This window comes from Heterodontus francisci, chromosome 19 (assembly GCF_036365525.1).
Source record: "Heterodontus francisci isolate sHetFra1 chromosome 19, sHetFra1.hap1, whole genome shotgun sequence".
In the NCBI taxonomy this organism is placed as follows: Eukaryota; Metazoa; Chordata; class Chondrichthyes; order Heterodontiformes; family Heterodontidae; genus Heterodontus; species Heterodontus francisci.
The window spans coordinates 73,740,341-73,753,757 of record NC_090389.1 but is presented as its reverse complement, the minus strand read 5'-3'; the positions used below and the strand labels follow the sequence as shown (position 1 = coordinate 73,753,757).

The 13,417-nt window shown below is 42.4% G+C and overlaps 1 protein-coding gene across 2 annotated transcripts in view; it reads left to right on the top strand.

The window, feature by feature from the left end:
- The window catches only part of LOC137380197 (peregrin-like), a 60,723-nt gene that overhangs the window by 33,200 nt on the left and 14,106 nt on the right, over positions 1-13,417 (top strand). For both annotated transcript variants that reach the window (XM_068051982.1, XM_068051981.1), the window contains exons 8-11: positions 3,981-4,268; positions 6,461-6,608; positions 9,965-10,098; positions 12,647-12,762. In XM_068051982.1, coding sequence (XP_067908083.1) covers positions 3,981-4,268; positions 6,461-6,608; positions 9,965-10,098; positions 12,647-12,762 — 686 coding nt within the window. The remainder of the gene's footprint in view (positions 1-3,980; positions 4,269-6,460; positions 6,609-9,964; positions 10,099-12,646; positions 12,763-13,417) is intronic.

Sequence of the window (13,417 nt, the reverse complement as noted above, 5' to 3'; positions counted from 1 at the left end):
TCCTTTTGACTAGGCTCACAATATCTCGCGTTATCCCGAAACTTGCCAAACTTATCCTTCTTCCTCACAGGAACGTGCTGGTCCTGGATTCTAATCAACTGACGTTTGAAAGACTCCCACATGTCAGATGTTGATTTACCCTCAAACAGCCGCCCCCAATCTAAATTCTTCAGTTCCTGCCTAATATTGTTATAATTAGGCTTCCCCCAATTTAGCACCTTCACCCGAGGACTACTCTTATCCTTATCCACAAGTACCTTAAAACTTATGGAATTATGGTCACTGTTCCCGAAATGCACCCCTACTGAAACTTCGACCACCTGGCCAGGCTCATTCCCCAATACCAGGTCCAGTACGGCCCCATCCCTAGTTGGACTATCTGCATATTGTTTCAAGAAGCCCTCCTGGATGCTCCTTACAAATTCTGCCCCATCCAAGCCCCTAGCACTAAGTGAGTCCCAGTCAATATAGGGGAAGTTAAAATCACCCACCACTACAACCCTGTTAATGGTTGCATATTGTTGCCCTTTTGAAATACTTCTGACACCCTACCATTTTTGAGGCTTGCTCTTCTCCCCACATCTTTCAATTAGCACAATTGTAAGAAAAACCAGACAATCCAACCTGTGGAACACCTATACAGTTAGTATCACTGTTGCTCTGGGAAACATGTTTGGGCAATGTAGAAGGGGACCCTTCTGAGCAACATTGTTTCTTTTCCTCTTTTCCCTAAACAAAGTTTCTTACGTGGAATTCTAAGTCTATAGGTCGAATTACTTAACAACATACCTAAACGATTAATATTACAGTTTGAATTTTTTCCTAATACTTTCGTCGAAATGCCTTGGGTGCTATATGAATGCAAGTTGTTGCAGTTGTCACTGCAAAGACAGCCTCCATTCTAACTTAATGTATTTCAAACCAGTATGAAATCTCTCTATTTTGTCACAAATGAACATTAGAGAAAGGCTTCCATGATAATTATTATTCATTGCACTGTGTATGTACATGTATATAAACACATGAAGAATGGTAAATAAGGTTGGTGAGCTGCAGGCATAAATAGCCACGTGGGAATATGATGTTGCGGTGATAACGGAGACCTGGCTCAAAAAAGGGCAGAACTGGATACTAAATATTCCTGGATACAAGGTGTTTAGGAAATATGGGGAAGGAAAGAAAGGAGGAGGAGAAAATTACAATGCTGGAGAGAGAGGATGTCCTTGATGAGTCAAGGACAGAATCTATTTGGTTAAAGTTGAGAAACAATAGTGTACACACCCTTACACTACTGGGTGTATTCTATAGGCTGCCACCTAATGGGAAAGAGGTAGAGGAGCAAATTTGCTGCAAAATTACAGTGAGGTGGAAGAACTCTAGAGTAATGATAATGGGGAACTTCAGTTTATCCCACAATAGACTGGGATAATAATGTAAAGAACAGAGAGGGAGAAGAGTTTCTGCTGTATTCAGAAGAATTTTCTTGATCATTATATTTATGGCCCAGCAAGAAAGGAGGCATTACTGGATCTGGTTCTAGGGAATGAGGTGGATCAAGGGTCAGTCGGGGAACATTTAGGGGACAATGATCATGGTATCCTCAGGTTTAGATTAGCTATAGAAAAGGACAAGGAGCAATCCAGAGTAAAAATACTTAATTGTGGGTAGGGCCAATTTCAGTGATTTGAGAACAGACCTGACACGGATACATGAGAATCAAATATTGGCAGGCAATACTGTTACAGAACAATGGACTGCCTTTAAAGAGGAGATGCTTTGGGTTCAATCGAAGTACATTCGCACAAGGGGAAAAGGTAGGGCAACCAAAGCCAGGGCTCCCTGGATGATGAAAGAAGTAGAGGGTAAGATGAAGCAGAAAAAGGGTATATATGACTGATGTCAGGTTGATATTACAAGTGAGAACCAGGCTGATTATAGAAAGTTAAGAGGGGAAGAGACAAAAGAAATGAAAGGCAGTGGGACAGTATGAGAAGAGACCAACAGCTAACATGAAAGAAAATCCAAAAATCTTCAATAGGCATATAAATAGTAAAAGGGTGATAAGAGGAGAGGCGGGGCTGATTAGGGACCAAAAAGGGGATCTGCACATGGAAGCAGAGGCCGTGGCTGTGGCACAAAATGGGTACTTTACATCTGTCTTTACCAAAGAAGAAGGCTCTGCCAACTTCATAGAAAAAGGAGGTAGTTGAGATACTGGAAGGGCTAAATATTGAAAAAGAGGTATTAGAAAGTCTTCTTGTACTTCAAGTTAATAAGCCACCAGGACCGGATGGGATGCATCCAAGCATGCTGAGGGAGGTAAGAGTGGAAATCCTCCTTAGAGCTAGAGGACCGGTGAATTACAAATGCTATGCCCATGTTCAAAAAAGGGTATAAGGATAAACCCAGAAACTACAGGCCAGTCAGTTTAACCTCGGTGGTGGGAAAGCTTTTAGAAATGATAAAACAGGGCAAAAGTAATAGTCAATTGGACGAATGTGGATTAATTAAGGAAAACCAGCAAGGAAGCAAGGATTTATTAAAAACAAATCATGTTGAACTAACTTGATTTGAGTTATTTTTAATGAGATAAGAGGGTTGAAGAGGGTAATGCAGTTGATTTATATAGACTTCCAATAGGCGTTTGATGAAGTGCCACACGACCGGCTCGCCAGCAAAGGTAAAGCCCAGTGGAATAAAAGGGACAGTGGCAGCAGGGATATGAAGTTGGCTGAGTGACAGGAAACAGAGAGTAATGGTGAACAGTTTTCCGGACTGGAGGAAGGTATACAGTGGAGTTCCCCAGGGGTCTGCACGAGGACCACTGCTTATAAAAAAAATCTATATTAATGACTTAGACTTGGGTGTACAGGACATAATTTTAAAATTTGCAGATGACACATAACTTGGAAGTATTGTGAATTGTGAAGAGGGTGGTAATAAACTTCAAGAGGACATAGGCTGGTGGAATGTGTGGACACGTGGCAGATGAAATTTAATGCAGAGAAGAGTGAACGGATACGTTTGTTCGGAGGAACGAGAGGCAGTATAAACTCAAGGGTACAAATTTAGAGGGGTGCAGGAACAAAAACATGGGGGTATATGTGCATAAATCATTGAAGGTGGCAGGAGTGGTTGAGAAAGTAGTTAAAAAGGGATACAGGATCCTGAACTTTATAAATAGAGGCATAGAGTACAAAAGCAAGCAAGTTATGATGAACCTTTAGAGAACATCGGTTCAGCCTCAAGTGGAGTATTGTGTCCAATTCTGGGTACTGCTGTTTCGGAAGGGTGTCAAAGCTTTAGAGAGGGTGCAGAACAGATTTACAAGAATGGTTGCAGGGATGAGGGACTTCAGTCATGTCGATAGTTTGGAGAAGTTGGGTTATTCTCCTTAGAGAAGAGTAGGTTGAGAGCTGATTTGATCGAGGTGTTCAAAATCATAGGAGGCCTAGACAGAGTAGATAGAGAGAGACTGTTCTCATTGGTGGAAGGGTCGAGAACTAGAAGAGACAGAGTTAAGGTGATTGGCAGAAGAACCACAAGTGTCATGAGGAAGAACTTTGTTTACGCAGCGAGTTGTTAGGATCTGGGATGCACTCCCTGAAAGTGTGTTGGAGACAGATTCAGTCATGGCTTTCAAAATGAATTTGGATAAACACTTGAAGGAAAAAAAATTGCAGGGCTACGGGGCAAAGGTGGGGGAGTACGACTAGTTCAATTGCTCCTGATAGGCTGAATGGTTATAGCACAGAAGGAGACCATTCTATGATTCCATAAACTTGAAAAAATCCCTTGCTACTGTGTGGATTTGATTCTACTTAAGGGTAATTTAATTTTAGAGACTTTTAGATGGTCGTTGTTTTGTCATTGGAAGCTGATTGTGTATTTTGAGTGCTGAAAGGACATTCTTCTCTCAAAAGGTTGTAAAGCTTTGGCTTCTACCACTTTGCCTTCATTGTAAAATGTTCCTCTTCTAGGTCTTGGCACTACCTCTTCGTCAGCCTCGGCAGCAGAAGTTGGTAGACGGACAAAGTTCCTTTTCACAGCGAAATCCAAAAACAAATGTGTAGGATTGCCCAAACGTCCAGGCCGGCCACCGAAGAATCGTGATGCTCAGCTCCCGCCGAACCAGGGCAATAGCCCTCAGAATCCAACAGCACCACAAACTCTGACCAGATCCAGCCAGCCAAGAAAACGAGGCCGCAGCCCAAGCACGAGCTCCGAAAGTGACAGTGACAAATCAGGCGGAGGTGATGCACACATAGGTAAAAAGGCTGCCTAGTTTACCAACATTAAACATTTAAAATTCTGGCAGTGAAGCTCTGATTAAAATTCTATTTTAGTAATTTAAAATGCTAAAGGACTGGTTGGAGTGGTCACTTAGAATGTTGGACGAGGTTAACCCGCCATTCGTAATCAACAGGTGGAAAATCTATCCCTGTTACTTTTCAACTCTGGGGCCAGATGTTGAATCTAGCCATGATTGATGGAATGTCTGTGTTTTTGCGTGGGTTACGCGGATCCCATATAAAGTGCATTTTTGGAAATTTCGGCCAAGTTGCAAATGAAGTTGAGTTCACAGTACAAAGCTGATTGTAAAATAGTGTAAATTTGTGCTAAACCATAGGTTTAGATTTTTGTCTTTACTGCTTGGATGGGCTGAATTTTACACCGCCCCAGTGGGCTGGATGGTGGTGTGGGGGCGGCATAAAATTGACCGGGAGGCCTACCTGCCCCACTCCCACCTCCAGTGCCCTTAATTGGCCACTTAAGGGCCACATAAGGGCCCTTGCCTGCCTCTACAGGTATTTTACCCATGGCAGGCAGGCGTGCTGGAGTCGTGAAAGGCCGCCCAGCGATAGCTGCTGGCCTTTCAGTGCCCCGGGATGGGGGGGGTGGTGGGGGCCATGGCAGTTGGGCACAGGGTGCCCGATCGAGGGCCGACCCCACCTCCCAACCCACCCCTGGGACCCAAGATGCACCCCTCCCCCCAAATGACCACTCCAGCCTCACCAGGGAAGGCCCGATCCCCCTGGTGAGGCAAGCCCAACTTACCTCGTCTGCAGGCTCCATGGCGTCGGCTGGGTGCAGTCCTAACAGTGGCCACCGCTCCCGGTGGCGCTGCTGGGACTAAGAGCTGCCGGCCCACTGATTGGCCGCCAGCTCACTGAGGTGGGACCTCCGCCCTTAAGTGGGTGGAAGTCCCGCTTCGGCACAATTAAAGCCCGGGGACTGATCCCTGGGCTAGGCGGAAGTGGGTTCGCCACCCACTTTTACATCGATGGTGAATTCCCATCCGCCTAAGGTAAAATCCAACCCCATGTTAATTGAGCAGTGCGGATTGCTCACCCTTAATAGTTTATCAAAGAGCAGGCAATCGGTTTCACCGGATTACCTTACAAACAGTGAAGACAAAAATCCACTCTCTAGTCTAACTCAGAGTTGCTGCATCTTTGAGGCAGTGTAGCAGACATTTATCTTGATCTAACCTGGCAATACTCAGTCTGGGAGTACTTGATGTTGGTGCTGGAAATAGCAGGCAGGAAAATAATCTGTTCGCCAGCATTGACATTCGTGACCATGATGAGTACCTAAAAAAAAAAGTTCCCTGAATACCTAGCTTCTCATTTGTTCTGAGAAATTTATGATGTTTTATTTCGTTCTCAGTGGAAATTATTATCCTGTCATACAGTCAGTGTGCCACATTCCATTGTGCGCCATTTATAGTATTATGTGTGATGTTATAACTTTCAACATTTTGAGCTCTTGCTGTTGTGTCTGATTGGTGTTCTAATAGGCTATGGTTGTGTTCACGTTCCCATTTGCAATTTTCTCTGTTTGTTGGAGGTAGCAGGGAGATCATTGACAGGCACTTACATCACAGACCGGGAGGAAAAATTGTAGTTTTCCCTCCTCTGTCAGTCTCCAAGAGCACTATTGGAATGATGGTAGATGAATTTTGTGAGAAAGTCTTGGTAGAACAAAGGAAAGAAAGGAAGACCATTTGGTTCATCAAACTGGTTTTTGCAATGACTCCTTGCCCGTAGACCAGGTCAGATCTTTTCAATGAAAATACCCAACCTTCAAATGTTCAAGAAGGTAAAGTTCTCTGTAATGCTTCCTTAATTCTGAAAAATAATCGAGCGAAATTCCAGGATTGTCATCAGTTTGATACATGTCGAGATACCCATACAAATGTGGCCCTTATTACTAGTGTGACCCAAAGTGCCAAGTGTTAACATGGCTTTGGTAGCATGGGCAATATGGTTTTGTACATGGTGGAAGCACATGCTCTCCAGTGAAGAGCTGAATGTAATGCCCTAACCCATCTACGTCCTGTGCAGAACATTGGTACATGGAGCTTTGTGAGGAATTAAGAGGAAAATGACCAAATACAAAATAAGCTGTGCTTATCATGTGGGTAGCATATCTTTTCCAATCTGGTTTGCATTTTCAGGGTTGCCAACAAATGGGTTTGATGGAGGCAATCAGCCTGTGAATGAGAGTTTCCGTGTGTATCGGAATGAGCGAAGCCTTCCACGTAGCAGTTCTGACACTGAGTCCAGTTCCAGCACGAGTAGCAGTGCAGCTTCAGACCGCACCAGGTAACTGTGATTTTTTGTGTATTCACTACTGAGGTAAACAGTGTAGTGGATGACTACGTAGCTCAACATCTTGTCCTGTCACTTCGCGTACCTGGGTTTGAATGCAGCCCAGATTTATGAGAGGCAAGTTTTCCTTCTGTACCCATAATAAGGATTCTACACAGGCAGTATCAACCGAGTTTATTGGGCACAAGTCCACTGCACAAAAATGTCTATAATTTGGTATTAAGATTTTCCTTGATAGTAATATATATACTTAATGAAACAAAAATTTGGCACTAAATTGACAGTCTATTATGATGAAAGTCGAAGTTTGTACTTGTGCAGTAGAGGGTGTGCATTTCCACAGTTGACTTTAAGATGCCTTGTTCAAATAGACAAGAAAGATATTTTCTCTGCTTTTGGCCTTGCTGTATCTGACCTTGGTTCATTGATGTGCAGCAAAAAATGTGTCTCTGCATAATGCACTCAATATGTAGGAAATATTGTATTGAAAAACTCAATATGTAACATGTATTAACCAAAGGGAATCAGACGAAAATCCTCCCACCCTCATTTATATGTACAGATCAGCAACTTAGATTGGAATTTACTTTGAATGTCTATGGTTTCTTAGGTGATGCCTAAATTAGCTCACTTTGAACTGTTCTACATAACAATGCAAAAGAGATTGATTGATTACTGATCAAGCCATTTGTAACAACTGCATGATCACAGTGTAACAGTGAGTGAAGTACAATTTAATTTTTACTCACCAGAGATGCATTACTAATACTACTACAAAAGTCTTACAGGGCATGACAGGGTAGATGTGGATAGGATGTTTCCTCTGGCTGGTGAGTCTAGAACCAGGGGACAGTCTCAGAATAAAGGGCAGGCCATTTAAGACTGAGATGAGGAGGAATTTCTTTACTCAGAGGGTGGTGAATCTGTGGAATTCTCTACCCCAGAGAGCTGTGGAAGCTCAATCATTGAGTGTGTTCAAGACAGAAATCGATAGATTTCTGAATACTAATGACATCAAGGGATATGGGGATAGTGGGGAAAAATGGAATAGAGGTAGATGATCAGCCATGATCTGTTTGAATGGCAAGCAGTTTGGGAGGAGCCTCAGCATTGTGCTATTTTGGGGCATGGTGTTGATGCTATTGCTGGGAATCTCCAAGGTGGGAAACACCATTCATGTGGTGTATCCATGGTTATGGCAGCCAGCATGGAGGAACCCTCAGGAAATTTCCGATGTCTGTTTCTATAAAAAGGAGCTCCATCAATTTTCAAAATAACTGACCTAATCTGTCTCTGCAGCGCTGATATCCGAAAAATCCACAGGGAAGCTCATAAGTTCTAAGCTCCCACTCCAGACCTGCACCGCTGGCAATTCCAATGTTTGTGGAGTCAGGGAAGTCCCTTAATTATCATTCCAAAAGCAGGTGCCAGGGCCAGAGTGATGCATTTGGAGTGCTCACCATTGATATAGGGCTGGAAAGTCTAGCAGTACTGGGCTGTGTAGGCTGCCAGATTCCCCCTACCCCAAGAAGCCATCTGTAGGTGTTACACCTCGCCCTTTCACAAAGCTGGTCACTTCAGAAATGATAAAATAGAACGTATGGCCAAATCTTCGGCGGTCCAGGGCATGACTAACCTGGGTCCCCACGTGAACCCCACATTCACCAGTGAGACAAGTGACACAGATGAACATACATTTGACTGCACTATTTGGTGCATCCTGATATCCACATCGTAAGGTAGCATAGTGGTTATGTTACTGGACTAGTAATCCAGAGGCTTGGACGAATGATCTGCAGACATGAGTTCAAATCACACCATGGTAGCAGGGAATCTTAAATTCAACTAATTAAATGCATCTGGAATTTTAGCAAAAATCTAGTATTAGTAATAGTGACAATGAAACTACCAGTTTGTTGTAAAAACCCATCAGATTCACTACAGTCCTTTAGGGAAGGAAATTGCTGTCTTTACCCAGTTTTCCCTATACATGGTTGACTCTTAACTGTCCTCTGAAGTAACTTAACAAGACACCCAGTTGTAGTCAAGATGCTGGGTCACCACCACCATTTTCTGAAGGGGACGTAGGATGGGCAATATATGCTGGTCTTACCAGCAACACCCACATCCCATGTATGAAATAAAAATAAATGTAGCTCTTATTGCTACTCCACTGATAGTCCAAAATGTCAAATTTATATTATGATCCTGTACACTGGTACCACAGGCGACCTTGCGAAAATCTGAATGTGGTGCCCTAACTCAACCTTTAAGGAAAAACTTAGTATCAAATTACAGACAATTTTGTGCTATGGACATGTACCTACTAAACTAAATTGATCCTTGCAACAGGCGGAGAGAGAAAGCTTACATTTTGCCCATCTGGGCTGGATTGAAACCCTGGTACTAGAAGTGACGACGAGGTGTTGAGCTACCTAGTTACCCAATCCATTATTTGGCAACATCTATTTACACAATTTGACTATTATCTACAATAACAGTTAGGATGATCACAAAGTTTGTTATTAATTGATGAAAGTAAAATGATGTTCAGAGTAAATCAACAGAATCTAAATCGTCCTGAGTACAACTGTGAACTTGGTTGTCATACAATATTGCTGTCTTAGCTGGGTTTTTACCGAATTACACTAGAGTGTAACAAAGTCACATTTGCCGATCAAGGTGGCATTACAGACTTAAAAAGCATAAGTTCAAAATCTATATTCAACATATCGTTGGTAGGCTTCCAATGTTAACAATGTCCCTTGAGTCACATTTTTTTTATTCTTTCATGGGATGTGGGTGGTGCTGGCAATGCCAGCATTTGTTGCCCATCCCTAATTTGCCCATGAGAAGGTGGTGGTGAGCCACCTTCTTGAACCTCTGCAGTCCATCTGGTGCGGGTGCACCCTCAGTGCTGTTAGGGAGGGAGTTTCAGAATTTTGATCCAGCGACAGCGAAGGAACGGCGATATAGTTCCAAGTCAGGATGATGTGTGACAGTTAATAACTTATAACTGCTTTTTTTGAATAGCAGGCTAGCTGGGCTGTTGAGTAAATGTGTTTCCTTCAGTGATGCTCTGTTTTCATGGCTGGGTTAGGTCTGTAATACACTGGTTGGGTTAAAATTGCCCCCGATGTCTCGCCATGCTGCAGCATATTTTATGATAGTACCACTTTTCGTTGACAATGTCAAAGTTTGTATATGAATAGTGAGAGGCACATTCAAGAGTGAGGAACACCCAATCACCCCGAGGTGGCAAATAGAGTAGTGTTTGCACAGAGGAAATGGTAGCATTTTGCAAGCACTCTCCACTGAATTTCCTAAATGATTCTTCTTTCTTGTACAAGCACAACCCCTTCGAAGCAGGGTCGAGGGAAGCCTTCTTTTTCCCGAGTGAATTTCCATGAAGATAGTAGTGAGGACACTTCCTGCACAGAGAATGAATCCTATCCAATTGGATCAAGCAGGCATGGACATGGTGGTGAGTCCACTTTTGGAGGGGGTAAAAAAGTTTTAGAATTTGTCACTTAAATTCTAAAACATTTTCCTTCTATCAAGTCATAAACACAAACGGTGCTGTCAAACGAGGAAGATTAAAGTTTTTTCTGAATGAGGTAGGTGAAAAGGTAAAAGTGTTCTGTGTACCATCAAGTCTGACAACAGCAGTAATACCCGACCTTTTAGTAGCAGAATACATGGAAACACGGGGCTGAATTTTACCAGCCCCTCGACGCGGCGGGGGGGCGGTAAAATTCTGTGGGGAGAGGCCCACGATGTCGAGAAGGGTCCGCCGCATATTACCGGCGGCAGGGGGACCTCGGTGCAGCCCTCCCTGCCACCTGGCGGCAGGCCCTTCATATTAATATTCAAATTAACAATAATGACGTAAATGATCTTACCTGCAAGCGGTGGCCGTCCCACGCCAATTTTACGGCCGTCGTTTGTACTTGGCGTGCCCCGCGCGTAATATCGCAGCGGCGCTTCCATGTTGTGATGAGGACATAAGGAATCTGCAAGGGGATATAGATAGTTTGAGTGAGTGGGCAAAAACTTGGCAGATGGAGTTTAATGTAGGAAAGTGTGAGGTCATGCACTTTGGTAGGAAGAATCAAAATGCAGACTATTATTTAAATTGAGAGAGACTTCAAAAAAGTGCAGCACAGAGGGCGCTGGGTGTTCTTGTGCATGGAACACAAAAAGTTAGCATGCAAGTGCAGTAAGTAATTAAGAAGGCAAATGGAATTTTGGCCTTTATTGCTAGGGGGTTGGAGTTTAAAAATAGGGAAGTCTTGTAACAACTGTACAGGGTGTTGGTGAGGCCACACCTGGAATACTGTGTACAGTTTTGGTCCCCGTATTTATGAAAGGATAGACCGGTATTAGAGGCAGTTCAAAAGAGATTCATGAGGGTGATTCCTAGGATGAAGGGGTTGACTTATGAAGAACGGCTAAACAGGTTAGCCCTTTATTCGTTAGACCTTCGAAGAATGAGTGGTGATCTTATTGAAACATACAAGATTCTGAGGGGGCTTGGCAGGGTAGATGCTGAGAAGATGTTTCCACTAGTGGGGGAATCTTGAACGAGGGGACATAGTTACAGAATAAGGGGACACTCATTTAAAACTGAGATTTGTTGGAATTTCTTCTCTGAGGGTAGTGAATATCTGGAATTCTCGACCCCAGAGAGTTGTGGAGGCTGGATCACTGAAAGTATTTTAAGAGGCGGTAGATAGATTTTTGAAATATCGGGGAGTTGATGGCTATGGGGAGCTGACAGGAAAGAGGAGTTGAGGCCTGGGGTGGATCAGCCATGATCTTATTGAATGACGGGGCAGGCTTGAGGGGCCGAATGGCCTATTCCTGCTCCTATTTTTATGTTCTTATGCCGGAAGGCTGCCGCTCTCACAGTGTGCCGCCACGGAGCACGGTGCATTAATAAAATCCAACCCACAGTGTATATGTGCACATGTAGGCATATAATATGACATTGCATATAAATATACCATAGTTGCTGCATGCTATATTAGGATATATATTGCACAACAATGTAGGAAAAAACAATTTTCGATATGTAACAAAAATGAAATTTTACTATATATTACAAAGTATTAGATTAAAGTTTGTGCAAGGCCAGAATATAATTGCAAGACAGAAAATTTGAGAAGCACACAGCAAATAAGATAATTCAACATTTTGATTGTATACCTTCAGAAGGTTAATGTATCTTTCCTCCTTGTAGCTGTTTTGTGTTTCCAGCATCTTCTGTTCTTATTGCAGTTCCCAGCAATTGCAAATTATCTTTTTATACACAGTCACGATTCAGGGGAACATCAGGGTTTGAATTGTTCTGATGAGTTTTGTTGTGTTACACGCCTTTTAACAGGTTCTTGGACAGTTACTATTTGCACACTCTCTGCGACCAGTTTTGTCCTTACTTCTAATGCATAATGTTTCTTTGCATCCTGTACTTCTTTTGTAGCAATCCTCCCTCATACTGTGTGAAAGTAATCCAGATTCCAAGTGAAAGATTCTTAAAAAAAATTCTTAACTTGACTTCCCTTTGTGGTCCTAGTATGGTATCACTGGGGAAGGAGCATTTCATCATTCCAGATGTTCTTAATTTTTTTTAACATTTTGAAAATGGCCCAGATGGACCTGAATGACTTTTATTTTGACATATTATTCTTTTCATCCAGTGCACTAATCAAATGGACTTCAAACCATCTTAAAAATGTGCTGTATTGCATGCAGATGTGACGACATGTACCATTTTGAATGTGGCAAAACACCTGATGATTTGGACTGGATGGTCTGAACCTAATTATGAATCCTAGTATAAAATCAAATGGCTTCAGTTGTCTGTAAGAACAAGTTCAGTACCCTCCACCTTAACTCCAAGAAAAGTTTGAATGGTTCCCAAATTTTAGTTACATTTTGATGCAGTTAGGATTTCTGCCATATGGCACAGCTGCATAAAGAGTTATTTTTTAAATCTCTACTGAATGTGCTAAATCTCTTTCTCATAACAGTGCGCAAAGGGTTGAGCCGGTCTACGGGCTGGATGTCAGATGATGAGGACAGTCCTTTGGAGTCTCTGGATTTGGTCTGGGCAAAGTGCAGGGGATACCCTTCCTACCCAGCTCTGGTATGTCCTTTTGACAGAGTGAATTAAGTAGCAAAGTGAACAAGAGGTTCGCCTCTGAGCTGTTCCTTGATGGTTCTTTTACTATGTGCAACTTTTTATCATTGCCATTTAATTTCTAGACATTCTAATTTTGTATAAATGGTGAGACTTGTGCATTTTTCATAATGTATTTTGGTATATTAATTTGAGGAGAGCACCTCCCATGAGAAAACAATGAATAAGTCCAAATTCTGATCTGTCGACCAATGAGTGAAAGAATAAAGGAAAAGCTTGCATTTATATAGCCCCTTTCACAACAACAGGACATCCCAAAACGCTTTACAACCAATGAAGTTTTCTGTTTGAAGCATGCTCACTTGTAATGCAGGAAATGAGACAGCCAAATTATGCCCAGCAAGCTCCAACAGACAGCAATGTGATAATGACCAGATAATCTGCTTTTTCCGATGTCGATTGAAGAATAAGTATTGGTCAGGACACTAAATCCCTTCCCATTCTCTCTAATTAAATCCAATTTGAATAGATCAGATTATTCCTGTTTTATAATATTCCACAATGAAATCTATTTTCATTTCTTCCTGATATAAAAAAAATTCTGATCTAGATGTGACTTAAATTTAAATAAGTGCACCCTGCTCAATTCTCCCTGATGTGA